The sequence below is a fragment of the Penicillium soppii genome (genome assembly GCF_028829465.1).
Source record: "Penicillium soppii strain IBT 18220 chromosome Unknown utg000006l, whole genome shotgun sequence".
Lineage (NCBI taxonomy): Eukaryota > Fungi > Ascomycota > Eurotiomycetes > Eurotiales > Aspergillaceae > Penicillium > Penicillium soppii.
The window spans coordinates 2,546,713-2,572,575 of NW_026643236.1; the positions used below are offsets into that span (position 1 = coordinate 2,546,713).

Here is a 25,863-nt window from a genome sequence, read left to right on the forward strand (position 1 = left end):
TTGGTTTCTGGAGCAATGTTTATATATATATATTCTTTACCTTGGTCTAGATCTACTTGGATTAATTCAGTTCCTACGTTCATTTCTACATAAATTTTCAATGCAAATTCTCAGATGCTAAGCTCGAGCAAACTTTGAGTATTTAGTAATTCGTCACACTATCATGAGATGCTGGGACTCAAGAACTGTTCGGACAACACATATTTGCCAATCAAACCAATTCTTGTTCCAGCCCACATCCAAGGCTATAGAGTGGACAGATCTTGAAGCAATGAGAGAAACCGTCCAAGGAATCGTATCCTCCGTTGAACCATGAAAGATGAAATTTTGGGGGGTCGGAGCCCACGTGGAACATAAGGTTGGCATAACAAGTAATAGATCCAGGTATTAAATTTAACCGGACTTGGGGGCCTCCTTGCACTCCATGGCCATCTCCTCACCCATAGCGCTCAGGATGACGATGTCTAAAAGAAATGTGTCAGTAATGATTCTCGCATATAATTAGGCAGTTGTGAGACTTACTGCAATCCTTGTCGTCCACAGTGAACATCTGGTTGATCTTCTCACCAACCTCGTTGTCGGGAACCTTAACATCATCCTTGGTGTCACCGTTGTCGGTCATGAGGGACATGAAGCCGTCCTCGGTGATGTCGAGCTAATTTTGGTCAATAAAATGACCGGTATTTCATCATTTGCATTGCGGCAGAGGGACTCACGAGCTGGTACTCCTTACGGCTGACGTTGGGGACGTCCATGTTGTGGGTGGAGGGAGAGAGATCCTCAAGCTTCTTGCCGGTGAAGATATCGGTGGCGACAAGGTGAACCTTGGCGTGACCGTGCTTTCCAGTCTTGGAAGTGGACATGTCAATGATCTTGCAGGGACGGCCCTTAATCAGAACGTGGCCACTCTTGCGAAGAGCAGAGCACTGCATGGGGTAAGTGAGCGAGGCTCCCGCATCAGCGGAGTCGAAGGTGACATCGTGCTATAGTATAATATGTCAGCTTTTCGGCGCTTTCAAATATGGCACTGGGCGGGGTTAGAGGCCCAAGATGGCCTCGTGCCCTCGAGAAGAGAAGAGAGGGGGAGCCGCATGCGGGGCTGGACAAAAAATCCTGCGCAATACAGCCATTGGGGGGTTCTTGAGGTAGCAAAAAGGAAACACGTACCTCCTCGGCAGACATGGTGAATAGATTAAGAGAAAGGTGAAAAAAAGGATAGACAAAGAATTTGGGATGGGGAGGGGAAAGGTAGAAGAAAAGAAGAGAAAATCAAACGATTAATAGATTTTCGTGGGCGCGGTGGCGGGGTCGCTTCCTGATTGGCTATTACCTGATTTGGCTTAGTGTGTATATAGGTATCCGAGTGTCCTTGTTGAACTACTTAACAACTTATTGACAACTTATTGAGATCCTTGGGTAATTTCTTGATCCTTCGCCTGTTCTTTCTGGATTTCCATGAAGTTCACCTTCAAGCAAAATGTGGCGTGACCGCATTTCAGGCCAACCCACTTCCGCCGGAGCCAATAGTCGCAACCTCTCTCCTTTACCAAGACGATCATCCTCCCAGCTTTCCCCGAGTCCTTACAATAATCGCCCTGGTCTACCTCCTAGAACTTCATCAACCTCTCTTCTTGCGACCCCAAACGACTCTACCGCGTCACTACCAGCAACTGCACGTGCGACCAATGGTTCTCCATTGAAGCAGACAAGTATTCAACGACCTCGACCGGCCAATGTTCCCGATCCGTTGGATGTCTTGAACGAAATCATCGGAAAGGAATCTCAGACGGATAAAAATGCTCCGCATCCGTTATCGGGGCTGGAACGGCCCGCGCAGTTGGTGGAAGCCATTCATTTTGACGGGCTGAGTCTAGAGGACTTTCTGGAAAAGGAGGAACCGGCACCTCGGAGAAAGACCCGAGACAACGATATCAATGCACAAACCGTACATCAATTTGAGAAAGAGCGAGACAAGTTCCAGGAACTACACACATCGATCACCGGTTGTGATGAGGTTTCCAAGTCAGTTGAGCTGTACTTGAATGACTTCCAAACCGAACTAGGTGCCGTATCAGCAGAGATCGAAACCTTACAATCTCGCTCAACGCAATTGAATGCAATGCTAGAGAATAGGCGCAATGTCGAAAGGTTGCTGGGACCCGCCGTGGAAGAGATCAGCATCTCTCCGAAAGCCGTGCGGACAATTGTCGAGGGTCCAATTGATGAGAATTGGGTGCGTGCCTTGAACGAAATCGACACTCGGACAACAAACATCGAAGCGAAAGCGGCTGCCTCCAACAACGGATTCAAGGCCGTCGAGGATGTCCGTCCCCTTTTGATTGATGTCAAGGACAAAGTGAGTATTTCTTACACCGCCGCAAAAGAAAGCCAGGGCTGGATTGACCTCTCATTAGGCCATTGAAAGGATCAGAGATTATCTAGTATCGCAAATCCGTGCAATGCGATCCCCAAATATCAACTCGCAGATCATTCAGCAACAGCGATTGGTGAGGTTCAAAGATCTATACAGCTATATTTCGAAAGCCCACCCGAAGCTGGCGGGAGAGATTTCACAGGCATACATTAACACAATGCGCTGGTATTATACATCGCACTTTACGCGCTATCTTCAGGCGCTGGATAAGATCAAGATCTATCCACCTGACCGCAACGAGGTGCTTGGAGGTGATCCCTCCACACATCGGACAGGTGAAGGCTTTCCACCCATTTACTCCCACTCATCTACTGACGTTTTACAGGTAATATCATCTCTGGCGGCCGAGCTGGCTCTGTCGCACATGATCCTTTTTCTTTGGGTAGACGAATCGATATTCTCCGAACCGGCAATCTTCAAGCTCTGTCCTCTTACTTGGCCGAAGAAGATAATAACTATCATGGGATTGAAGTCCCCTTCCGTAACTTCAACCTTGCATTGGTAGACAATGTCTGTGCCGAATACTCTTTCCTTACAGAATTTTTCTCCGCGAAAACATTTCATCAAATCTCTCGCAACACTGTGGAAATCTTCCAGCAGGTGTTCACTCTTGGTCAAACGCTGACAAAAAAGTTAATCGAACAAACCACGGACTCTTTAGGAGTGCTGATGTGTGTTCGTCTCAACCAGCATTCAGCATTCGAACTCCAGCGCCGCAAGGTCCCAGTCGCCGACTCATATGTGAATGGAACCAACATGCAATTATGGCCACGCTTTCAAGTCATCATGGATCATCACGGTGACTCGCTGAAGCGCGTTGGGTCCAACACTGGGCGCAGTGCTGTTTCGGCGCTTTCCCTTGCAGGCGGAGATGACTTGAAGCAGTCATCGGCTCCACACTTTTTGACCCAGCGATTTGGACAGCTTCTCCATGGAATCCTCGTTCTCAGTAGTGATGCTGGCGACGACGAGCCGGTTTCCAACAGTTTGGCTCGGTTGACAGCTGAATTTGATTCGCTTTTGGCTAAGCTAAGCCGTAATGGCACGGATGCAAAGCGAAGAGAGCGCTTCCTCTTCAACAATTATTCATTGATTTTAACCATCATTAGTGTATGTCGGTCATTTGTGCCTTCTGGGATTGCCTGCTAACCGGAGATAGGATACCCAAGGCAAATTAGCGATTGAGCAGAAGCAGGTGAGTACTTCAATTGGAAGCTCTTATATATGGTAAACTAATTTGGCCTGTAGCATTTGGATGAGATGTTAAAAAATAGCACCAAGCGGTAGAAAGCGAATGCATGAACCCCAGACAGATGTACATAGTTGCATGGAATACAACATAACATAATGCATACTGTACGTCCTTCTAAGGAATGGCTTTCACCTAACATCAGTATCCAACCTGGCATGATATTGTTGACTCTGGGCCATTCGGTAACCTAGGCTTTTTCATTAAGTCCACGCATGTCCGTAGCCGGAATCAACCTGAGTTGAGCGGTTCATCATTCAGCCTCAATGATAGACGGACCATCACTGTCAGGGTGAAAAATCTTATTGACAGTAAGCCCTACGGACTTGAGAATCGCAGTCCATCTTGTCTCTGTGCGGACAATACCCGGACCGAAAACCATCAAAATCATATCCACCATTGAATGAAATAGACCTGCATTTTCATCTTGGAGAATGAATTCCTCAATAAGAATCTTGGAATGTCCTCTTTTCATTGCCTGGACGATATTCGTGAGTATTTCTTTGCAGTTTTCGTCGGAGAATTCATGCAAGACAAATTTGAGGAAGTAGACACGAGCTCCTGTCAGGATGCATTAGTGAAACGAGACTCAAGACTGCGAGAATACTTGCTAGCTTACCCTTGACAGGCTGAGGAGTGAAGACATCATATCCAATCTTCTCGAGTCCTAGATCGTGGTAGTGAACATCATTGAACACAGCTGGAAGGTCTTCAATGATGATTCTCCCAGTTGTACAGGGGAATTTTCTCTTGAATGCCAACATGTCACGTCCACTGCCGGCACCAATATCTATAATAAGTGAATCATCTTGATTGCCGGAGTAGTGGTCTAATATTCTCTGCTGGACGGGATACCAATCAACCCAATACGGCCGTTTCTCTCGAGTGCCCTCCACATAGGCTTGGAAACGTTCATGGACGGCTGGGTCCTTGGCTAACCATTCAAAGGATGTCATCTTGGTGTTGTAGGTATATTGAATGGGCCCAGCTGAGTGATCTTCGGGATTTTCATAGTTTGTCTCACGAAGAAATTCTGGAGTTTTAAGAATGGCTGGAGCTAAGTCAATGAAACTTGATTGGACATGTCAATCTATTAGGCACAGAAGAAGAATGAAACAACAAAGTTCTGACATACAGCGTATCGACAATACCACCAGACGTTTTGTCTGTCATCTCCTTGGAGAGTAGAGTTGGAGAATACTTTCTATGACCATGCTCTTTGGCGAAATCCAATGCGACGAGAACACGCATGATTCGTTCTTTTAGAGAATTATATCAGATCGGCACGGAATGTTAGGTGACGAAACTAGAAGCAGAAAGATCAGAAAATAAAGTGGCAATGGTAACGAACCGACTAGCAGTGGGTGTGCACCACTCTGGGTAGACAACACTTCACAAGAAATATCTGTTTCTGATTTGGTCAAAATCGAAAATAGACCAATATCATGAGCAATCTTGACTGCCATAGCTTTGGTAGGCTAATGAGTGTGAGCTTTGCTTAGACTACTCGAAGCTGTACAACTCACAGAAAGAAACAACTTCAGAATCACATCTTTAGGGTGTTCAAGCGCCGTGGTCAACTTCAGACAATTTTCAAGTGCTTGAACTCGTGCCAGATCCGAGTTTGTTGTTTCAAATTTCACAACGCATTTTTTGATATCTTTGAGAAGTGATTGAATGACCTGCAGCTCGAAGGATTCCAATCTTAGCATAATGACGAAAATGCTATTGTAACTTAATCAATATCCCAATCCCAGCAGTGTAAAATGGACTGAAATGCTCAAAAGCTTGGCTTGGAAACTAGCTTCGAAGACCATCGATCCACTTATTAGGAGACAAACTCGGTGGAATGTCGTACAAAGTACAATTAGAGATTTAACTTTGAGATCTTCAGTATGCAAACGTCATAAATTATTGAACTAATCTCGAGAATCTGAACAATAGTGAGAAATAACTGTCCTTGTATCATATAGTTTGGTTAAGTAGGACAACATAGAGTTTCACATCGTCACGAGTTGAAAGATATGTACGTCAATGCACAGATTGGTATGTACGTGCATATATCAGACAGGCATTCCCTTGGCAACAAGTGCCAAAACAAGAGGCATCTATGAAGGTTCGATGTGGTGTTCCGTATGTATTGAGTTGAATTAGCATTCAATAAAAATCTTGTTTAAATGAGCTACTCAACCAGAGGACTGGACATGCTCGAAGCGCGTTCATCGCGTACACCATGTATGGAAAGGACATGGAAATTTGGAGCAAGACAAAATATTGGCTGTGCGACACTGCATGGAATTCGATTCGTGTTGCCACCCTGTATCCTGGCCGATTAGGTAGCTGCATTGCATCACTCCTGATTATATGATTTGTGTGTATGTTTTCTTGCACTTATTTAAGACCAGATATTCTCGAATGTTAGTATATTATAGGTATCATCCTTTTCTACTTTTCATCAATCATGGATATCATTTGGCGCAACAATTCTTCCGACGACGTGTACGAAGAGGCCCGTTTGGCTCGAGTATTCACTGCTCGTCACCCCGACCATCATCCAACAGCTATTGTCCGCGCAAAATCGGAATCTGATGTAGTCGAGGCAGTTCGACTAGCCCAAAATCTGAACTTGCAAGTCAATGTTCGTTCTGGCGGTCACTCGTACCCGGGATGGAGTCTAAGCGATAATTCTATTCTCATCGATGTTGGTGACTACCGTGAAATCAAAGTTGATGTGGCAAAGAAAGAAGCGTGGATCTCCTCCGGAATGAAAAGTGACATAGACATGGAGTTGATGAAAGAGTATGGGTTGATCCTTGGTGCGGGCCACCACCCAGGTGTTGGGATCGGCGGCTACTTGCTTCAAGGAGGACTTTCCTGGAATTGCAGGGTGAGTCGTAATTTGCTTTCTATTTATAGACCCTATAGTTAGTGGGAGTTTTGTTTGACAATCTCTAGGGTTGGGGCTGGACTTGTGAGCGAGTCAAGGCTCTTGATGTTGTTACAGCGGATGGAAGGCTTGTTCGTTGTTCTTCTGATGAACACAGTGACTTATTCTGGGCTGCACGGGGGCTGGACCTTGTGGGTATAATGTTCTCTTAAGTTCAATGGGATTCTCATAAATATTCCACAGATTTCCCAGGAGTTGTTACCCAATTCCAAGTTCAGCTCCTCCCGGCACCAAAAGCCTTCATAACTTCTGGATACACATTCCCCAAAGCTCAGATTCTGGACGCTTTTAACTGGGTCCTTGGTCTCATACCAGCATTTGACGAAGACACAGAAATTTCTGCTGTCTGCAAATTTCCTGATGGTATTGATGAAATCTGTTTGACAGTGTCCTTCATCACAATGAAGGACAGCGCTGAAGCAGCTTGGAACGTCTTGCAGCCAGCGCACCTCACTCGACCCAAAGGTGCAATTCTGGAATGGTTCTTCCGTGAAGACAGCTTTGAAAAGGAATACGCAAATGAAGTTAGCGCTTTCCCAGGAGGCCGTCGCTGGCTCGCGGACAATGCTTTTCTCAACAATGAGGCAGATGTGGCTGCTTTCCTCGAGGAACTCTGTATGTCAATAACAGACAAACATTTCGCTCTACTTTGGTATCCGTTAGCCCCTCAAAGTCTTCGTCCTCTACCGGATATGGCCTTCAGCTTAAGATCTGATCACTACATCGGCACATACGCGTTATACGAGAGCGAAGACGATGATGAGAAATGCCAATCGTGGATGCAGGCGACAGCGGCGAAGTTGGAGCCATTCCGCACGGGTTCCTTTAGTGGAGAGACCGACTTTCGGGTTCGAGAAGTCAAATGTTGGGGCGATGACCAATTTGCAAAGTTGACTGAAATTCGACAAAGATGGGACCCTGATGGGCGCATCTGCGGGCCGCTACAGTAGAATTCGAAAACAATTTACCCATTAGGCAGTCGCGCTTGGTTTCTCGGGCCGTACCCGAAACTACGCTAATCCACTTTACGATACGGCGTAAATACTCCGTCCCTAAGAATGAATCCCTTATTTATTACAGAACAACTGCACTTCGTATAATACCGTATCTTACCCGAAACTCCCACATAATCAATCCTATCTCCGCTGCCCCTCAATCCTTCTAAGCACGACCATTGAAGAACTACTATAATCTCTGTGCAACATAGCACCGAGACTATCTCCGTTAAAGCCAAATCTTATTAGTGATATGATACAAAGCTAATTACTAACCTATTCGCAAATGGCCGAGACAGCAGAATGCAGCGAACAAACGATCAAAACCATCCGCAGGAACTTGCGATTGTTTAGACACCTCCATGCCCCCTAACTCGTATCGGTCGGAGACGGAGCATAACCCCACCGATGCTAGAAGCGGGAACACCGCCCGAGAGAAGTCGGAGTCCCCCCAATGGCCCTCCTATCAATTCTCCATGTCTCTCGAGCTGTACCACACTGCACATAACGCCGGCCAGACCACCGTCGTACTAATCCATGGCGCCTTGGTATCTGGTCTCTACTGGGATCTGGTGATCCCCCACCTCACGTCTTACCACCTCCTGGTCCCAGATCTTCCAGGCCATGGCAAGTCCGCCAGCGCGCCGTTTTCAGTGGATCTCGCAGCACGACAGATTGCCCAGCTGATCCGCACTCACGCAAATGGTTGTTCAGCGCACGTTGTCGGCCACAGTCTGGGTGCTCAGGTCGCTATTCGCCTGGCCTGCACCGAACCAGATGTGGTGAACTCTGTTTTCATCTCGGGGTTTGGAATGTTCCCTCAAACGTCACTCACACCGTATATTCCATACGCAGCGTGGGCGATGCCGCGTGTGGAGAACTGCCTTAGCCGGCCTCTTATCAGCTGGGCAATGGATGGTGCCGATATCCCACGTATTAATACCAATGTCTGTACACTTGACCTATGTCGCCAGATTGTATCACCGGAGGATCCTACACAGTGGCCATCACCATGGCCTGCGCGCACTCTGATTGTTGCAGCGGGGAAAGGGGGGTTAGTGCCTACAAAGGATAGCCTGGGTGATGCTGTGAAGTTGATGGCGATCGGGAGAGAGCTGAATGAAGAGACTATCGCGTATACGCACAAGAAAATGCGACATCCGTGGAATCGTCAGGATCCGCAGCTATTTGCAGAGACTGCCGCGGCGTGGTTTGAACATAAGGAGCTTCCCGAAGGCTTTGTCAAGCTTTAGCGTCGGGTAGACGGTGTTTGAAAATAGAAGTTTGTCCCAGGACTTGGATCCATAAACTTCATATCAAGGAACAGAATAGTTGTAATGTAAATATATGACAGATTCAAGAAAAAATAGAACTTTGAATGACAATGGTCGCGCCCGGGGGTGGTACCACCTAAGCAGCGGCTGAATCAGAGGAAATTCCTATATTCCTATAGGATGAAATCTAAATGTAAGTAACTTGTTCTAGCATTAGATGGCCCTCGTATCCAGCTAGTCCAAAAGGACCACCCGACAGAGTGCTAAAGAGCAAAGCGCTAAATTACGAGAAATTTATCTTTATTACCTCTCCGATTTTAAGTTATATTACCTTATTTATGGTTGCGTATAACATTGACACTGAAATCTAAGCGGTATGTATAGGAAGGATCAAAATGCTTTTAGACATTTAACATATAGATTTTTTCCGAACCCTCTGTTGAAACACTGTATTTATTACGCTCACCATACGCCTGGTCTGCTTTATCAGCAGTATCCGGGTACGGTTAGGTACGGTTATAAATAAAACCCTAAACATAGAATCCTATCCGTCCTATTATGATCTTTAGGGTGTCTAGAGTACCTTTCTGTACACAAGCTTTGAGGAGGAAGTCTTAGCGCCATGGTCCGGATGAAGTTTGAAAAGGAGGGTTCTAGCAGAGTCTCGGGGGGGCGGAGGGCGAGAAGGTCGCCGAGATGTGATGGAAAAAATAACATTTGCTCACCTTTGCTCACCACTATGCTCTTAAGTGAATGGAACTATTCTAGGCGAAAGACTGGGTATGCTAGGTATTGGGAAATGCACGTGATCTCGCAGTACCTAGTAGCTTGGCGCCCCATCTGAAAGCTGTGGACCTTGGAAACGGCGGTGTAATGGCCAGAGCATCCTATCGTAGCTCTAGCAGAGTACAATGAAATCGTGACATTATATTCCTTGTAATGTACATTTGGCACAGCTGGTAGTGGTATATAGGCTCTTACAGTACTATAGAGTGATAATATGAAGGCGAGCTCATACATATCTATAGAAATCTGGTTGGCTACGCTACATAGGAAAAAGCCTATACACGTTTCTACTATATCATCATCTGCTAGGTATAAACAGAAGCTAGCTTTAGCTCTCATACAGTACTACTTGCAATCATTGCTTGTAATCCATCTACCGACATACGTAAATACGCACAGTGTAACCTACGGCATCGAAAGTAGTCGTGGATCAGCGTTTGCAGTTCTGTTTAAGAATTGAACTTGCATAAATAGAGAGCCCCTTACATTGATTATCCAATATATGTATAATGGCACGTTCATGCAAGGTGCTATGGAGATATTGAATATCGTTCCTTGTTCCAGCAGACATTCTAATTATTAGCCTGCCGGTACTCCGTACACCCATAGACCTAGATATGATTGGGATATTCTATGCATTAGGGACAAATACTTCTGGTATGCAGGAGGAGGGAGGCGTAGGTCATGTATGACCTAGGCACGATACTTGTCCCTTATGTGGACCTCTCATGAACACGTTATCTGCTGTTTGCTTGATTTAGCTAGCGTAATGCTCTTATAACCATGACTATACGTCGTTGACAACTCGCAAGTTCGAAAATTTGCCTCTTAGATCTTCTCAGTCTTACCTACTATCAAAAGAAGCCTGTCGTCCAATTTTACGAACTCAAGACAACTGTCTCAACATGAAGGTGCTATCTCTTCTTACGACGATATTTCTTGCTACGGCTGTGGCAGCAGCGTCTATGCATTCAACATCGGGGGACAAACTAGCAATAAGAAAGGTATGAATACTGCCAGTGCAATGAAATAAACAAGCAAAATCAAAGTACTGATAGGAATGAGATATTGATAGGATGTAGGTGATGAATCTCACCTAGATAAAGATGACTGAGCATACAGTACTGACAAGAATGTGGTGTTGATAGTTGTAAGTGATGAACTTAGCTGGATAGTGATGAATTCGGCCACTGACAGGAGTGGAATCTAGTAAGTGGTTAGTGGGACGTTCGAGTCACCACATCCACAGTTTGAAAAACTTCATTGATGTGAGTATTGAACAGAATCTCTTTGGAAGTACTTCACTGACATATTATTTGATTATGTTGTTTTTAGTCTGCGCTCTGAGTACGAATGGTTCTTTTTGCTTTCCATCTGCCTTGGTATAGGTTTTTCCTATTTTACTTTCTCTTTACTGTTATGCGAATGCAAAGGCTCTCTATCTCCAAACTTCCTCCTCCATTTCCCTCTTAGGAATCTGTTTACGATTTGACCAACATCTATGTCCTGCATACATGAATTTCGTTACAGTTGAACATATTTGCTTGTTAAGAAACCCTAATAAGGATTAGCGTTGTTTCGGGTACGGACCGAAAAACAAAGCGTTAGTGTCTGAGAGGTAAACTATTTTCGAGTTCTACTGTAGAAGAGGTTCCATCAATGGCCAATTGACTGCCAGATCTACAATATTTGTATACAATAGAATGCAATAAGTGCATTCTTACTGAAATACAAGTCCTGCAGCATCGTTCCACGAAGTAGAGAAAATTTCAGTGATCACTAGTCGCCTTATCCCTCCCTCACTCTCCGAAGGTCCACAGCTGAACCCGAAGTAATTTGTGCTACCCTCTACATGCTACACATGCATCATTAGCGGCAAATCATTTAAGCAGTAGTTAGGTGTTACACGTGGAAATGTCTGGGGTATTGTTTCTATGAGAGGAACCCCTATTGGTTAACGTTGCTAGGTTGAAGACTGCGACCTAATTCGTCACCAATGGCTCAATCACATACAGCAGCTTTTGTCTTGCGATAGAACTATCAATAACCATACCTGCTTGTGTATGTAGAAAGGGATTGCGGAAACGAGATAATAATTTTGAAGCATGGTTTGAGTTGAAGATAAATGCAATTTACAAAAATCTCGTACGCATAGTGGGCACTCGCTAAAGAATGAGACTAATCCATTTCTTCTCAGCTCATGTATCTTTCGAGAAGACATGAGACTAGCTAATGGTCATACTGCGCCGTAGCAGCCAAATCAGAGTAACCATATTGGGTAGAAGCATGGTCATACTGTGCACTGATATCTCGACCAGCAACCGCACCCTGATCAGAAGCATGATCATACGCCGCAGTGACATCTCTGTAGATGTTTTTAGAGCGCCCTGTGCTATAAATGAATCTGAAATATAGGCGAATACTGACCTCTGAGTAGGCGCAGCACCACTTAAAGCAAACATAAAGGCAACTATAAGCAATGTTGATTTTGAGAAATGCATTTTGCAGGTAATTTGCCTATTTCAGATGTTATTAAAAGAGAACCGAAGACAGTGCCATCGTGCTATCATACGGATAGATATTATATAAGGGCGCAGAAAGATGAACCACTAAATTGTTAATTTTCCAGACTAGGCTCGAATTATGTTGTTGACGGTAGCTTTATCCTGACAGAAGTCGAGGAAGAAAGGTGTTGCTTTTATATGCCCCTATCATTGGTAGTTGAGGTATTAATCTCTAATTTTCACTGTTTTTCTAGGCGCATCCCAGTCAGCTGAATATCATCGATTGTATATCACATTGAGTAACTATCTTGTGTGATGCAGCCTTGTAATACCTATCACCTACGATGCCGAGAGTAGATCTTAACTGCTTTCACTTTCTTGCTCGGCCTTGCTTTCAGCTGAGACTTCCTTTTGTAGCTTTTATGTAACCCAAAAACATAGTGCTAAGTAGAGCACACAGTGCCACATCCATCGGATCTTATCTTCAATTCCAACGCATTCATAACAAAAGTCTACTCACCAGATAAGTGGAAAGAGTCAATCACAACCTGCAACTGATCGCCTTCCAGTTTCATATTCATGGGCAGCAATGACTCCAGGATACTACGAAAGGATTACGGCAGATATTCATCTAAACGACAATGGTGAAAGTCTCCTAGAGAAGGGCAAAAACAAGGATGTACACCCAAATTATACTCGCTTTTCGTGGATTTCAGCTTCCCAACTTCTCTTCTTCCTTTTTTCTCTTTCCCTCCTAGTATGGGATTGGAACTTACGAACTTGGCGCCCAACAGATCAGCAATGTGCCGCACAGATTTCAGCATACTGTCAGTGATCTAGTCAATTTACACAAACAAGTTCAAGTTAGTTATCTTATGCTAATGATCATAACATAGCACCACTAATTGACCATGTTCAATATGAAAATGTTCGGTTTCAGGGAAGCGTTCATGATGAAAATCTGTACAAGGGTCACCCAAATCCCCGTCTGGATGCTGAATGGGATCGGATTACCCATGGTATGCACTGTTTAGATAACAATTACATGGGGTTTCATGCTAATTTTCAAAGTGGCACAAATCAAGATTCGACCAGAAGAAATGTCACAGCTAAAGAAACCTCTTTCTCAGGTCAAGGTTGCGAAAGTGATGGGCGATGGCTATGCTGGTGGTATAGAGGTGTTCCATCAGGCTAGTATAGACTTGTCTATTTAATGTTCTATTAGCTGACTATTTGAATAGCTACACTGTGTCAACCTGGTACGCCAATATACCTACTATGACTATTACTCCAATCTTAGCCACGTCCCACTGCCATTTCTGGATCGACCTGAAACTCTTCGGCATCATGTTGGTATGTAATGTATTCATTCAACTCGAATGTGCCAAATGGCCCACTAACATCAAATAGACCACTGCATTGATATACTCCGGCAAGTGGTGCAATGCAATGGCGATGTTGGTATATTCACAAGGAGTTGGTTGAAGAACGACAAGCTCAGTTATCCTGATTTCCACGTATGGCACAAGTGCCGAAAACTCGATCCTATAATGGAGTTCTCAAGGGCAAATGAGATTAATGTTGAGCCCCCAAAGCCCACGGACGCCGTGGAACTTTTGCATCCCCCTTGCGAGAACGCGACTCTAGAGGAATATTGTCCTTGATTGTGGGCTTGGAAAGTCAAGTGCCTGCGTCGTGGTTTTCTGTTCGATTTCCTCTCTCCTTCTCTTTATGTGCACAGAGGAATATCTCTATCAAGATCCACGTTGGCTTATTTTTTTTTTTTTGGCACTGTTTAACCTAAGCTCCACTTGAGTGAACACTTGCGAGGTAGCAGCACTCTGGATCTCTTCCTGGAATGAACTAAGTATAAAATGAGAAGTCAAATTCAAGTGAGATCTAATTAAAATCTGAACTTCAAGTCATATCTCAGTTAAATTGAGGTGAAACTGAAAATGCCTCTTATCTGAACGCGCCGCATACTTTTGCGGGTACAATCGCGATCCGACCTCGGGATCGCGTCATCCAAGGTCTTTCCCTTGAATTCTGTTCACTGACAATTTATTATTGTGCCTAGGCTTCAGGCAGTTGCTGGTCAACTGCTCCTTCTGTAGAAATGTCTGCACGTGCATTTAAGCATACTTTTAAGCTTAATAGCCGTTGCTTTTCTACCACACGCACCGCCAATGCGGACTTCACACATGCAGTAAGATATAACCCACACAGTTGTAAACATGACAACCCCAACTAACATTCCTAGGTAATCGGCGCAGGCGTCGTCGGGCTTGCGACCGCCCGACAGTTGGCAGCTCACGAGGGAACTTCAACCATTTTACTTGAGCGACACGATGCACCAGGCACAGAGACAAGCAGTCGCAACTCCGAGGTTCGCATCCCAACCATTATTCATCCCACCCCTTTTTAACCCCCAATTAACAATAATCAGGTAATTCACGCCGGTCTCTACTACCCCGCAAACTCCCTAAAAACCAAACTTTGCATCCGCGGCCGCAACCTCCTCTACGACCTCTGTTCCAAAAACGACATCCCCCACCGCAACACCAAGAAATGGATCGTATCCCAAACACAAGCCCAATGGGAGGCCTCACTGAAAGTCCACGCCCACGCACAAGCCCTCGGCGACGCGCCGACCCGCCTCATCGGCCGGGATGAAGCCCTCCGCCGCGAACCAGACGTCAAAGCAGACGCGGGCATCGTCGAGAGCGAGACGACCGGTATCGTGGACAGTCATTCGCTCATGACGTACCTGCAGGGCGACTTTGAGGATCGCGGCGGGGACGTCGCGTTCAAGACGCGCGTGACGGGCGTGGAGGCTGTTGATGGGGGTCAGGGCGGGTATAAGATAACTGCTGTATCGGATGAGGATGGTTCTGTTACTTCTTTTACGGCGGAGACGTTGATCAATAGTGCTGGCCATGGGGCTTGCGCTATAAGTAACATGCTTCTTCCGAAGGAGCGGCATTTTTTCCCGCATTATGCTAAGGGGACGTATTTCTCGTATGCGGCGTCTAGGCCGCGGACTTCGGTTTTGGTCTATCCGGCTACGTTGCCGGGCACGCCTAGCTTGGGCACGCATTTGACGCTTGATATGGGTGGGCGCATTCGTTTTGGGCCAGATGTTCAGTGGGTTGATAGCCCTGATGATTTGAAGCCTAACCCTGCCAACTTGCAGAAGGCTTTGGAGGAGATCAAGTCTTTCATGCCTAGCGTCGATGTCGATGCTATTGCTTTGGACTACTGTGGCATTCGGCCCAAGTTAGGCCGTGGTGGCTCTGTCAATGAAGGTAAGGGATTCCAGGATTTCATTATCCGAGAGGAAGAGGGATTACCTGGATTTGTCAATCTTTTGGGAATTGAAAGCCCTGGCTTGACCAGTTGTTTGGCTATTGGCGAAATGGTTGACCGTATTTTGTACCGTTAAACCCTTGCCCTTTGTGAATATTGCATTCCTCTTATATAGAGATATTCTAAAGACCTTTCACATATACTATTGGAAAGTTTCAACCATCAGACTGGGCCCAGTCGGTCCATCCTCGCTTTGCTCATTTGTTTGTCAAGAGTTGTACAATTTCCACAGAGATACTTCGAGCTCTACACTGATCGTGTCGCCGCACACCGCAGGTATGGGTGTGCGGCGACACGATTACTACAATACAAATGAGCAAAACTGAATCTTCTTCTCCAATTTATTTTTGATTGGATCTTTTCTACGAGCATCTCATCTACCAATCTTCCCATGCAACCCTCAAAGAAATCTCTAAGCCCCATTAAGTCGACGGACCGGCTGCAGTGAAGCCATAACAGCCTCATCATCGAGCATCTCCTGACCAGTCACAATCTCATTATAGTGCCAGTCAGCGATCTCAGCAGCACGCAACAAAATTTCCACCCTATCAAGCTTCTTCTCTCCAACGACTGGCAGCGAGAGGCAAGATGGAATCTCATGGTGGATGGGTCTATCACTGATAGTAGCCACCCCGGACCGGCATTGCTCGGCCATAATGCGCATGAGACCCTTGGCGCCGCCATGTCTTATTCTTGCGCTGAAATATCGGAAGTCGACGGTCACCCAGTGGACGTGGCTGCCGGTTACTACGTCCTCCGAGATGCGGGTGCCATCTCGGCGGAGGAACATACCTTCGGGCATTTTGGCGTTGTTTGAATTTGTAGAGACGCTCGAGGGTCGGGGTGGAAAGGAGGATGGTTAGCTGGTGTTGGGAGACTTAGGTTGAGGGATGGAGAGATTGTGAGTTTGGGTAGCAGGATTTTGCCTTATATACTAGAATCATTGTGCGGGATTGTATAGGCTGTGTTCGAGTCTTTGTTATGGACAATAGGCTTTCATTGTACATATGTTGACACTGTTTTTCTATTATGATCATGTCATTAGACAAGGAATCCGAAACTAGATACTGCTATTCTGAATAGAGCAGGACATAGCCTTAGCTCTATCAAGCTTGAACCTCGAATATTAGAAGAGTACAACTAATGAGTCGTCACACAAGACTAGAGGATGGAAACAGTAGATTAAAATGTTTCATGCCAAGTAAGTACCCGAACAAAGCGGCCTACGACAATATGCCACTCCTCGTCTATACCTTGTCACTGCTGTTCTTTCAGAGCCTGGCGATGTCCCTCACCCCACAAACAGTCAGGGTGATATGTCTCAACAGTATGTCCCCTTTCAACAATCTCCGCAATACATCAAGCACATGCTCTTATCTCAACCTTGATGAGTGATTCTCAGTCAGACCCAGGCCCAGGGCTGTTCATGTATGTGTCAGCTTCGCATTGAACCATATCCATCTGCTCATCCGACCACGTCGGACTCGGCGGCACTACTTCATCGCTGCCAGAAGCCGAATAATATAATTCACGTCTTCTGGCTCTTCGGGCAGCCTGTTCAGCTCGAAGCCGGGCCCTTCCCTGTCGCTCTCTCTCAGCCTCAATACGCTCTCGGAATTTCCGTCCACAGCTTTCGCACAGCCCAGACAGATTCCAGTCCTTTGGAGCCAGCGCTCCAAACTCTCGACACCGCAAGCAGATGATATATGATTTATCTAGAATTTTAATATGGTTGCCGGCTGTGTATCGATTGGTATGTGGGCGCGGGTTGATGCCACAATCCACGCAATACCGATTGTTTGCACGAGGCTCCCTCTTGGCGTATTTGCGCTTTGTCATATTATCGGCGAATTTTGCCCGTGGTCGTAGCCTAAGACAGTCTTGACAAGCGTAAAAGTCGTTCAAGATGCCGAATTCAGTGGTTTCCGCTTCCATCAACTCTTGATGAGTAGGAGCCGGTATCAATTTACGAAAGTCTCGACATGAACGTTGTAGCCAGACAAGACTGAACGCATCGAGATATCTCGCTATGGTATGGAGAATTTCAGTTGGAAGATCGCAGAGAGTGCAAGGCTGCGACATTGTAGAAGAGCTTGGAGGATGTACCAGGCCTGGTAGACAGCGTACTTGTTGAAATGGTATGGGAGAAAGAGAACGAAAAAAATAATATTTTGCCTTTTCGTGTTGGCTTGTAGAGGGTCCAAATTGTTTTAACTAGCTCATACGGGGGTAATTTGCCCCAATGTGTAGCGGTGCGTCAATAAAGTTGGGAGGAGTAGGTTGTATACTTGACTAACTACCTAGGTAGCTGCATCTGCTAAGTGACCTGTCTGTCAGATGACATAAGTATGCTGTCAGCTGTGTAAAAAAATGTCTAGGCGCAGTATTAGTGCTGTGATGTTGGGCTTTACCTTAAGCACCCTGGAAGAGGTACCAATGCATGCATGGCATTGTTGGCCAAACATGGATATTCAGTCACAACAAAAGACTGTTCATACCCAAAATAGCCTACCCTGATCGGCGATCTCTTTATTAGAATCCAAAGAGCAGTGAGCTCCAGTAAGTTTGCCCACAGGCTGGTCGTTTGAATGAACATGTGATATCCGATCTATGGTTTATCTGCATTGAATTAGTTGAAGGTGGAGATTTTATCCTTTGCGGGATTAAATTCATACCAGAGCTATCAGATATCGAAGAACTTGAAAAAAAAGGCATTGTCTACATAAGACAACGAAAGGCCTTTTACAGGGATTCTCAACAAAGACGCCTAAATGGGATAAAACAGAGCAAGGCAGCTCCTGATAGCTAAGCAATCTCTTATTTCATCTCTAGCCATCGGTCTATACAAGTCAAGTCACTCACACTACAGCCCAAGGCCAATATTCCAAACAATCACAATGCTCCGCGAAGGTATGTTCATCGACAATGAGACGGGGTTCCACTACATCGAAGATGATGAGAGCCCCGAGTATATTCACTGGGTAACAGTTGACTACGCAACATTTCCCGACATCACCCCGAAGCTCACCGGCGAGATCCTAATGCAGTTCCTTTCCGACCACATGAATCATAACAACTGCAGAATCGACCCTCAGGCTCAACACCACGCAAACTCATGGTGTCTCTCAATCGCCGTCTATGCAGACAAGGAGCTGGCCCCGAAGGAGGTCGTGGCTATTGCAAATGAGCAGGTAAACTGGTATGCGAACGAGATCCGCCAGGGCAGGATCTCGGTTGATAGGGAGAAGATTTTCCGTGGTGAGGCGCCGACTGCTGATACTCAGCCTTTTGATGAGTCGATAGATTTGCAAGACCGAGTGGTGGATCAGCCTTTGTGGACGGAGATGTTAGATAATCTTGAGTGTTGGCGTTCTTTCGACTAGACAGAGTGGAAAAGAAAATAGAACATTTCCAATACAGTCCATTCATTTCATCATTCCACATCCATAAGAACATCACTCATAATGTATAAAATGTAAGAAAATTTCTTGACACTCCACTTCCCAGAGTCCTTAAGAAGAGAAGCGTAGTCAAGAAGAATGCGACGCGCAGACTGATATCCACCGTGGAAAGGAAGACCTCGCAAGTAGATCGTAGCACCATTGCGAATAAAGTTGACAGCGGGATCGTCAGTCGGTGCATACGTCTGGCTCCCTCTCGGTTCCATGAAGCTCGTAAATCCCTCCGCCCCAATAGACCTCCATTCAACATCATCCATCAACTCCACAGACCCAATACTAGACAGTGAACTCGCAGAGTCCGGCACCATAAAAGTATACAGACCGAGAACTAAGCCAGCGGAGAAGAGCGATAATACCGATTGGAAATCCGGATGGTCAGAAGCTTTCCTATTCGACATGGCTTTGTAGATATGTGCTGCGTGCAGACATGCACGACGAGCAGCAGGGGTCTGCGACCAATCGCGAATATCTTCCAGGGCTTTGCGGGCAGGAGTTGGGCCGGCGCGACCAGCGGCCAGATCGAATATTTGGATATCAGCCGTCAGCATCATGCACATGTGGTGCCAGGATATGAGGGCATTTGGATTGAGGCGGTCGAGGGTGTCGCCGTATGTTGCTATGAGTTGGGATTGTAACGAGGGGAGACATCTGGCGCGGCCGTCCATGGCGTAGGTGTGGCACGGTGCGAAGGGGTAACTGGCTCTGTTGGAGAGGAGGCGATGATAAGCTTCAGACTGGCGTAGATGGACGATGGACAGGACTGCTTGGATGCAAAAGTCTTCTGGGGGGCCTTCCAAGGCTGGGACGCTGACGTTCTCAGAGGGAGCTAAAATCGTGGATGAGAGGATGCGCTTGCCGCTGCGAATCAATTGTGTCCATTGTATGGATGAGTTTGCACGGAAAAGCGATTCACTGCAGGGGAGGATGAGTTGGATCGAGTCTGGGAGGACAATTGGACATGTCGAGAGGAATGAAGAGTACCAGGAGTCCAGGAGAAGGAGTCCGACGATTATTCTTGGGTATTATTAGAGGATAGTATAATGATCGGGCCAGTCACGGCTTACCTCTTGGCTGACTCAATTTTGCTCCATGCTTTCCATCTCATTTCTATATCGGGGACAGTCTCAAATAGAGTCATATCAAGAATTTGTCCTTCAGTGGCCGAGAAAAGCCCGTGCCTTTGAGCCACCTGCACAACTTGTCATCAGAAACCATAGTAACAAACAAAGTGAGACGAAATCCACACTCAAACATACAGACATGACGTTGATATAAAGGGGCTGGCACTGCTCTAGATGCGTCTTTTCCTAGATACGATACCAATTAATATTGAAATTTCACTCGATCGAGAATGAGAGCCTCTTACTCCTGTCAAACCAGCCAGATTCAATAAAAGTAAAGCTGTCGCGAACAACGTCATGGTGCTAGCAGCATTCTCGAGTCCCAATGAGCATCTAGCAAATTCGACAGCCACTTTATCCAAAACGCTCTGCCTCACCATCAGCAAGTCTTGTGTGATAGTATAAACCATGGTGAACTCACAGAGAAATTTCTGGAGACGAAAGCAGTTGTCCCCTTTGTGCCAAGCAATGTCATGCCAACTAGCGTCATGACGTATAGGAGTGATGGTCGTGCCTTCTTCGCCGAAAAAGTAGGAAGATGAACAAAAGGCAAGAGAGGATTGAACAGTCGGAAAAATAGATCTAAAGACATATCCAAGATCTCAGCAGGAGGGAAATTAGAATAATGGGATGAAGAGACAGGTGTAGCCGAAGAGATGCCTGCACTGGTGTGTGGAGGAGTTATGTCATGCCCAAATGTCGCCTGTAGGCGTCGTCTGCAATCCTCATCGAATCCACAACATGATCCCTGAGCCGCACGTGGCTCACTGGAGAAATGCAATGATTGAACAGAGAAGATATTATCGACGGATGAAATCGTAATATCACGCCATAAATTATTTATGAGACGCCCTTTGTTTGGCGGCGCTAACCAGCACCGCTGTACTTTGAAAAAACGTTCATTTGGAATATTTTCGGTGCCAGATTTGCCGCTATCGACCGGATGGCGATTCTGACCCGGCGTAAGCATCATATTATCGCCCAGGAGAGTTATTTGATTATCAGGCATTACATCAAGTGAGCCATTCGACATAGAATCAGTGCGAGGCTCGAGCCACATTTGAAGCATGTCTTTTGGCACAGGGTCAAAGGCCAACCCGGCTCGATGAGAGCTTTGGTCTGCGGGAATGACTTCGTTCCATCCATAATATGGTTGCTGTTCGTCTATCATCATTGCATTCAGTTCTGTCTCGCTCCGGCCATGGTGGACTGATATGTCGGCTAGATAATCTAGCGATGATGGGAGTCCCGTTGATGCAAGTGGTGTATCTCTTGGGGTGCCCGACAGATTTGGTAAAGGTGCCTCCGCACCGACAGAGCCATTGCTTGAATCTGGAACGGCTGAAGAAGCAGTGATCAAGGATACTTGCCGGTTCGGCAGTTCTGAGGTGCTGGCTGTCGTCTCGGCTTTATTATTATGGCCTTTGGCATGTCGACTTAAGACATCGCTGTAAATAAATTAGGTCTAGAACCATGAGACTGCACCATCAATTGCTTACCTTCGAGAGAAACGCTTGTGGCAGACATTGCATTCGTATGGGCGTTCTTTGGTGTCTATTTGCATGTTAGGCTAGTGGAATGATTTTCAAGTTCAAAGCTACTGACGTGACCGCTCATGCCTTTTATAATGCTCGGTCTTTTTGAAGACCCTGGAACATATAGAACATTTTTTTAGAACCATCATGCCGCGAATCACCGAAAGACGGATGAAGACAGTCCAAAAAACCGGGGGGGGGAGAAAATATAATTACGTCAGCAACAACCGGGGTTAAGCCGATTGCTTCACCTTTCTTTTTTATGTCGCCAATGCAAGTTCATTTCGGTCATAATATCGTCGTCATCCCCATTATGAGAGATTCTGTTCTGGAATATGACTGGATGCTTCATATCCGAGGATATCCCGCATCCATTGTCCAATGATCTACCGGTATAGCTTGCGCGTGGCCAAGCACTCTGAGACACACTAAAGATTTAGTTCCATGCAATACAAGCCACCGGGAAATCCCGTGGGGGAAACACTGGGGAAATTGATACGCCCTAATACTGTTCCACATACCGAAACTTGAAGCCCTAAAGTCATAAAAATCAAGCCAGGAAGTGCTTTCTCCCTTTTGCAGATATATTCATCGAATTATAGCCCCCAAAGAGTTGATAATAGGGCAGATGCATGGTCATATGAGAAAATCATTGATTTTTACCGGCATGTGCAAGTGATCTAAAATGCCGAGACGAAGGAAATTGGAACTCCAGCAAAGATGGCAATCATGTTGTTTCCACACTGTTCAAACCAGTATGCATACCCATTCCTACAGCAGTAAGAAGATGAAGAAAGACTGCGATTATCATATATCATTTCAGGCCGAGAACCAACAATATAGAGATAAATGTAACAATTAGTGGACTAAATTTAGCATGGACCGATCAAAAATGGTTTCCACGAGCTTACAAACCCGAGCTCACAAACCCTCATAATTAGCTTCAGGCAACGCAGTATTCGCAACAAAAGAATATAGATCCTCATCACCATCCGAAGGAAGCTGACCACTGAGTCTAAGCATCCAGCCCAAGCCAGACTCCAACTGTAGATCCCGCAATTCAGATGGACCAGAAGCTCTATCATCAGTCTGGTCTGTAGGATCAGACCCATTCAGTGTACGAGACCGCTTTCTCGGCGGGTATCCAGCGCCATCAGGTCCGCGATCCGGCTTACTAGCACGCGTTCGGATCTCCCATTTGTGCTGTAGTCTGACTAGGAGATCTTTGGCGCGATTGGCACTTTGCCAGGATAGAGAGAACTCATCGAGAGCTCTAAAGCATGTGCTGAGATGGGCAGTTATATTTTCATTCTCTGTGGTTTGGTACTGGGAAACAGCAGCGAAGAGAAGGAGGAGGACAGCGGAGGAGGTGATGGAGACTGCTTTGACGTTTATGCGGCGGAGAGTATATCTGGTTTCGTATAGTACAAGTATTTTGGCGATAGAGATTGCCGAGTTTATGCACATTTCTCGTGCATGGGTGTAGCCTGGTCCTTTGGGAGGCTGCGGTTGGAGATACCCCTTTGACATCCAAGGTCGGTGGCTGTAAATGAGATTTTGGTAATATTGCATACTTTGGTGGATGTTAGCATATTATCTTCTGTGGGATGCCAACTAATGAGAAATATTAACTGAAATGATACTCACTGGAGCAGCAGCACATGGGGGAGATATGGGGAGGTGTGGTCATTGAGGTTGAGTTCCAAAGACGGAGGTAACTGGACTTTCCAGTTGAGGAGCTTGGCAACAATCTTTGCGTTGAGTGGTTGGAGCTTGGATCCTGAAATACCCGACGTTCCATAGCTTACAGAAGATTTTTTGTTAATATGACTTGTGCGAACACGGAGACAATCCTAGAGAACCCACAGGAAATAGCCACACGGAGCCATGATCTCACAGAGCAAAACCTCTTGTTGACTCACAGCTTCCACACAGTCTCCGGACTTCCACTCATCAGCGAACGGAATGGGAGATGCGTATGGAGTCCATTTGTGAGACTCTAGGTGGCTGACTTTGGCACTGGGTTTCTTCACGGTCACATCCTCCATATTAGTATAAAACGGTCTACCAAGATAGAAGCCGACAAGACTATAGTTAAAATTTTAGCTTTTATAATGCAATTTTGCTTTTGGTGAGGATGAATAACTGACTGGTCGACCATGTATGCAGCCCAGAACACAGTACGGCGCAGCTTTGCGTCAGTGGTAGATACAGAGCCGCGAGCAACATACGAAGAAAGATCTAGATGCAAAGCGAGATCAAAAGCAAGTCGCAAGGCCATTCCTGTGAGGATTTGTTAGACAAGAAATCCAGTGAGCTCGAGATTACGTACCACTGTAAAGCCATCCACGAGTATCCGACCCAACACCGATCTCATGGCTACTCAAGATAACCAGTGCCTGGACTGTCGCTACACATGGAGAATCTAACTCGAGTTCAAGAAGTGCCTTTGCTCGATCACCTAAGAATTCACCCAGAGACTTGGGGAACGTAATGAACGATGGGTGATAGCGAGTTTCAAACGCAGCGCCGAGAGAGCACCTGTTGTAGAGTATCATTTAGCCCATCGAACAATTTATGGAAGTGGTGTGGAGTTACATTGCATAAGAGAGAGCCTCGGAATAAAATGGGGTATCTTCCTTTCCCCACCAGGCTGCCTTTCCTTTCTCGAACATCTCTCGGTCAACGACATGGAACGATGGATCTTGCCACGTGAAGTATAGGTTAAGAAGATGTTCCTCGAGAGCCAGCGGGACCGCTGTATCAGGGTCTACATCATCACAGTCAAATGTGCGGTGTGGTCTGGTATATACTGGAGCATCGGCAAGATTGAATGTTGATGTCGGTCCGTAAAAGTGAGATTGCCCCCCAGGACCAAATCGTAGTGTACCCACGCGATCAGAAAGCTCATCAATGAGGTCTTCTATTTCTTCCGGACTCCTAGTGTCCTTGCCGAGGCTAGCTGGATTTCGAACGAGAGCGAGTGGCTCAAAAGGCTCGGGTACCACATCCAGCGGCTTCAATGGCAACTGTAGGACATCTGTATCGGGATCTGGAATCTCTGGGGATGGCGGCGTGAAGCATGTTCCGAAGTCCATGGTCCAATCCCAATTGTTCAAAGAATTATCCGAGTGATCATCTGTTGGTGGATAGTGATCTGCGGTTGAAACGCTCACATTCCCAGTCTCGGGAAACATGGGTAATGTGGAAACAGCTTGAGAGTCAGTCATCTGCATGAGACTGGGTTGGGAAGCTTGCGACATGTCATCTGGGGAGGTCCGATCCCAGGCGCCATTTGACTCATGTATACTGACATGGTCCGCAAGAAGCGGCAGAGAATCGAGGGCACTAGAAGACAGGCTCTCAACACCCAACGTAAAGTCCAGAGAGTTCCGATCCGGCTTTGGGTGTGCAGAGGTCGAATGGACTTTAGTCAGACCGAGAACTTCCAGGACTTTGGTCAGAGCTGTGTCTTTTTCTTGCGGCACAGGCGGGGCTTCAAGTCCATTCTGGCGAATGAAGAGACAAAGTTGGTCAACTCTGCTGGATAATAGCTCTATGGCAACCCTTAGTGGAAGTCTTCACATGATCAGCGCTAATCTTTGACCAACAAATCCATTTGCATCATATGATACTGATGTGTCACCTACTTTCGCTTGTCCACGGCTTGGTAGCGGCATTCTCGATGCTTGTTAGTACAACTAGAGCATTTAGGATCACCTCCATCACACTGCTTGGATTAGTCTTATTTCATTCCCCTCTAGGGTGGATAGATCACCTTGACTTTACTCTCCCGACACGCTACGCATGCCATTGAAGCATGATGTCTCTTTTTTGTAGCACTTGACTTTTTCATACTTCCCATTCTCTTACTGTTCTGCCATCAAGCCATTGCAATATCAAAGCTACTGTTACCGGCATCGAAATATACGAAAGTCCGAGTGCGGGGTAGGGGAGATGTTTAATCCGAACTACTATCCACTGCCATTTTTCGGCTCTCTATTGGCTCTACTCACGGAAACACTATCAATTGGCGTATTTCAAATTCTGGGGTCCCGAGCGGGGAAAGATCTGTATATTTATCGGATGAATGGCATCAAATAGGGCAATTTGCAGCCTTGTGAGCGAACGAGATGTTATTCAATTGTCATTTTGCAACCTATGGCTGAACCAATCGCTGATATTGCCGGA

General features: G+C 46.1%; 13 protein-coding genes across 13 annotated transcripts; 5 read left to right on the forward strand and 8 right to left on the reverse strand.

The window, feature by feature from the left end:
- Positions 1 to 393: 393 nt before the first annotated feature.
- N7529_008331 (Eukaryotic translation initiation factor eIF-5A) lies at positions 394 to 1,182 on the reverse strand (the record flags this gene model as incomplete). The annotated part of the gene is made up of 4 exons (XM_057243858.1): positions 394 to 464; positions 523 to 655; positions 717 to 983; positions 1,168 to 1,182. 4 exons carry the CDS (start codon positions 1,180 to 1,182, stop codon positions 394 to 396), a joined length of 486 nt encoding a protein of 161 aa, XP_057095396.1.
- A 295-nt stretch (positions 1,183 to 1,477) lies between these two features.
- Positions 1,478 to 3,721, forward strand: N7529_008332 (putative GARP complex subunit (Sac2); the record flags this gene model as incomplete). Its single annotated transcript, XM_057243859.1, has 5 exons — positions 1,478 to 2,356; positions 2,415 to 2,709; positions 2,760 to 3,544; positions 3,594 to 3,629; positions 3,683 to 3,721. The coding sequence occupies 5 exons, from the start codon at positions 1,478 to 1,480 to the stop codon at positions 3,719 to 3,721; spliced, it is 2,034 nt and encodes a 677-aa protein (XP_057095397.1).
- Positions 3,722 to 3,936: 215 nt separating this feature from the next.
- N7529_008333 (uncharacterized protein) lies at positions 3,937 to 4,934 on the reverse strand (the record flags this gene model as incomplete). Its single annotated transcript, XM_057243860.1, has 3 exons — positions 3,937 to 4,244; positions 4,303 to 4,754; positions 4,819 to 4,934. The coding sequence occupies 3 exons, from the start codon at positions 4,932 to 4,934 to the stop codon at positions 3,937 to 3,939; spliced, it is 876 nt and encodes a 291-aa protein (XP_057095398.1).
- An 11-nt stretch (positions 4,935 to 4,945) lies between these two features.
- Positions 4,946 to 5,395, reverse strand: N7529_008334 (S-adenosyl-L-methionine-dependent methyltransferase; the record flags this gene model as incomplete). Its single annotated transcript, XM_057243861.1, has 2 exons — positions 4,946 to 5,161; positions 5,210 to 5,395. The coding sequence occupies 2 exons, from the start codon at positions 5,393 to 5,395 to the stop codon at positions 4,946 to 4,948; spliced, it is 402 nt and encodes a 133-aa protein (XP_057095399.1).
- A 749-nt stretch (positions 5,396 to 6,144) lies between these two features.
- N7529_008335 (FAD-binding oxidoreductase) lies at positions 6,145 to 7,580 on the forward strand (the record flags this gene model as incomplete). Its single annotated transcript, XM_057243862.1, has 3 exons — positions 6,145 to 6,570; positions 6,639 to 6,765; positions 6,814 to 7,580. The coding sequence occupies 3 exons, from the start codon at positions 6,145 to 6,147 to the stop codon at positions 7,578 to 7,580; spliced, it is 1,320 nt and encodes a 439-aa protein (XP_057095400.1).
- Positions 7,581 to 7,987: 407 nt separating this feature from the next.
- Positions 7,988 to 8,878, forward strand: N7529_008336 (alpha/beta hydrolase; the record flags this gene model as incomplete). Its single annotated transcript, XM_057243863.1, has 1 exon — positions 7,988 to 8,878. One exon carries the CDS (start codon positions 7,988 to 7,990, stop codon positions 8,876 to 8,878), a length of 891 nt encoding a protein of 296 aa, XP_057095401.1.
- Positions 8,879 to 11,914: 3,036 nt separating this feature from the next.
- N7529_008337 (uncharacterized protein) lies at positions 11,915 to 12,186 on the reverse strand (the record flags this gene model as incomplete). Its single annotated transcript, XM_057243864.1, has 2 exons — positions 11,915 to 12,077; positions 12,113 to 12,186. 2 exons carry the CDS (start codon positions 12,184 to 12,186, stop codon positions 11,915 to 11,917), a joined length of 237 nt encoding a protein of 78 aa, XP_057095402.1.
- Positions 12,187 to 14,305: 2,119 nt separating this feature from the next.
- Positions 14,306 to 15,631, forward strand: N7529_008338 (NAD(P)/FAD-dependent oxidoreductase; the record flags this gene model as incomplete). Its single annotated transcript, XM_057243865.1, has 3 exons — positions 14,306 to 14,395; positions 14,450 to 14,575; positions 14,636 to 15,631. The coding sequence occupies 3 exons, from the start codon at positions 14,306 to 14,308 to the stop codon at positions 15,629 to 15,631; spliced, it is 1,212 nt and encodes a 403-aa protein (XP_057095403.1).
- Positions 15,632 to 15,967: 336 nt separating this feature from the next.
- On the reverse strand, positions 15,968 to 16,357 carry N7529_008339 (uncharacterized protein; the record flags this gene model as incomplete). The annotated part of the gene is made up of 1 exon (XM_057243866.1): positions 15,968 to 16,357. The coding sequence occupies one exon, from the start codon at positions 16,355 to 16,357 to the stop codon at positions 15,968 to 15,970; it is 390 nt and encodes a 129-aa protein (XP_057095404.1).
- A 596-nt stretch (positions 16,358 to 16,953) lies between these two features.
- On the reverse strand, positions 16,954 to 17,637 carry N7529_008340 (F-box domain protein; the record flags this gene model as incomplete). The annotated part of the gene is made up of 1 exon (XM_057243867.1): positions 16,954 to 17,637. One exon carries the CDS (start codon positions 17,635 to 17,637, stop codon positions 16,954 to 16,956), a length of 684 nt encoding a protein of 227 aa, XP_057095405.1.
- An 815-nt stretch (positions 17,638 to 18,452) lies between these two features.
- Positions 18,453 to 18,938, forward strand: N7529_008341 (uncharacterized protein; the record flags this gene model as incomplete). The annotated part of the gene is made up of 1 exon (XM_057243868.1): positions 18,453 to 18,938. One exon carries the CDS (start codon positions 18,453 to 18,455, stop codon positions 18,936 to 18,938), a length of 486 nt encoding a protein of 161 aa, XP_057095406.1.
- A 50-nt stretch (positions 18,939 to 18,988) lies between these two features.
- Positions 18,989 to 21,701, reverse strand: N7529_008342 (fungal specific transcription factor domain-containing protein; the record flags this gene model as incomplete). Its single annotated transcript, XM_057243869.1, has 6 exons — positions 18,989 to 20,030; positions 20,081 to 20,205; positions 20,273 to 20,323; positions 20,383 to 20,505; positions 20,559 to 21,585; positions 21,637 to 21,701. The coding sequence occupies 6 exons, from the start codon at positions 21,699 to 21,701 to the stop codon at positions 18,989 to 18,991; spliced, it is 2,433 nt and encodes an 810-aa protein (XP_057095407.1).
- A 901-nt stretch (positions 21,702 to 22,602) lies between these two features.
- Positions 22,603 to 25,398, reverse strand: N7529_008343 (fungal specific transcription factor domain-containing protein; the record flags this gene model as incomplete). The annotated part of the gene is made up of 7 exons (XM_057243870.1): positions 22,603 to 23,245; positions 23,320 to 23,475; positions 23,539 to 23,760; positions 23,823 to 23,955; positions 24,005 to 24,213; positions 24,271 to 25,228; positions 25,323 to 25,398. Coding segments are annotated over 7 exons (2,397 nt in total), but the record flags the coding sequence as incomplete, so codon positions are not given.
- Between the last annotated feature and the right edge of the window lie 465 nt (positions 25,399 to 25,863).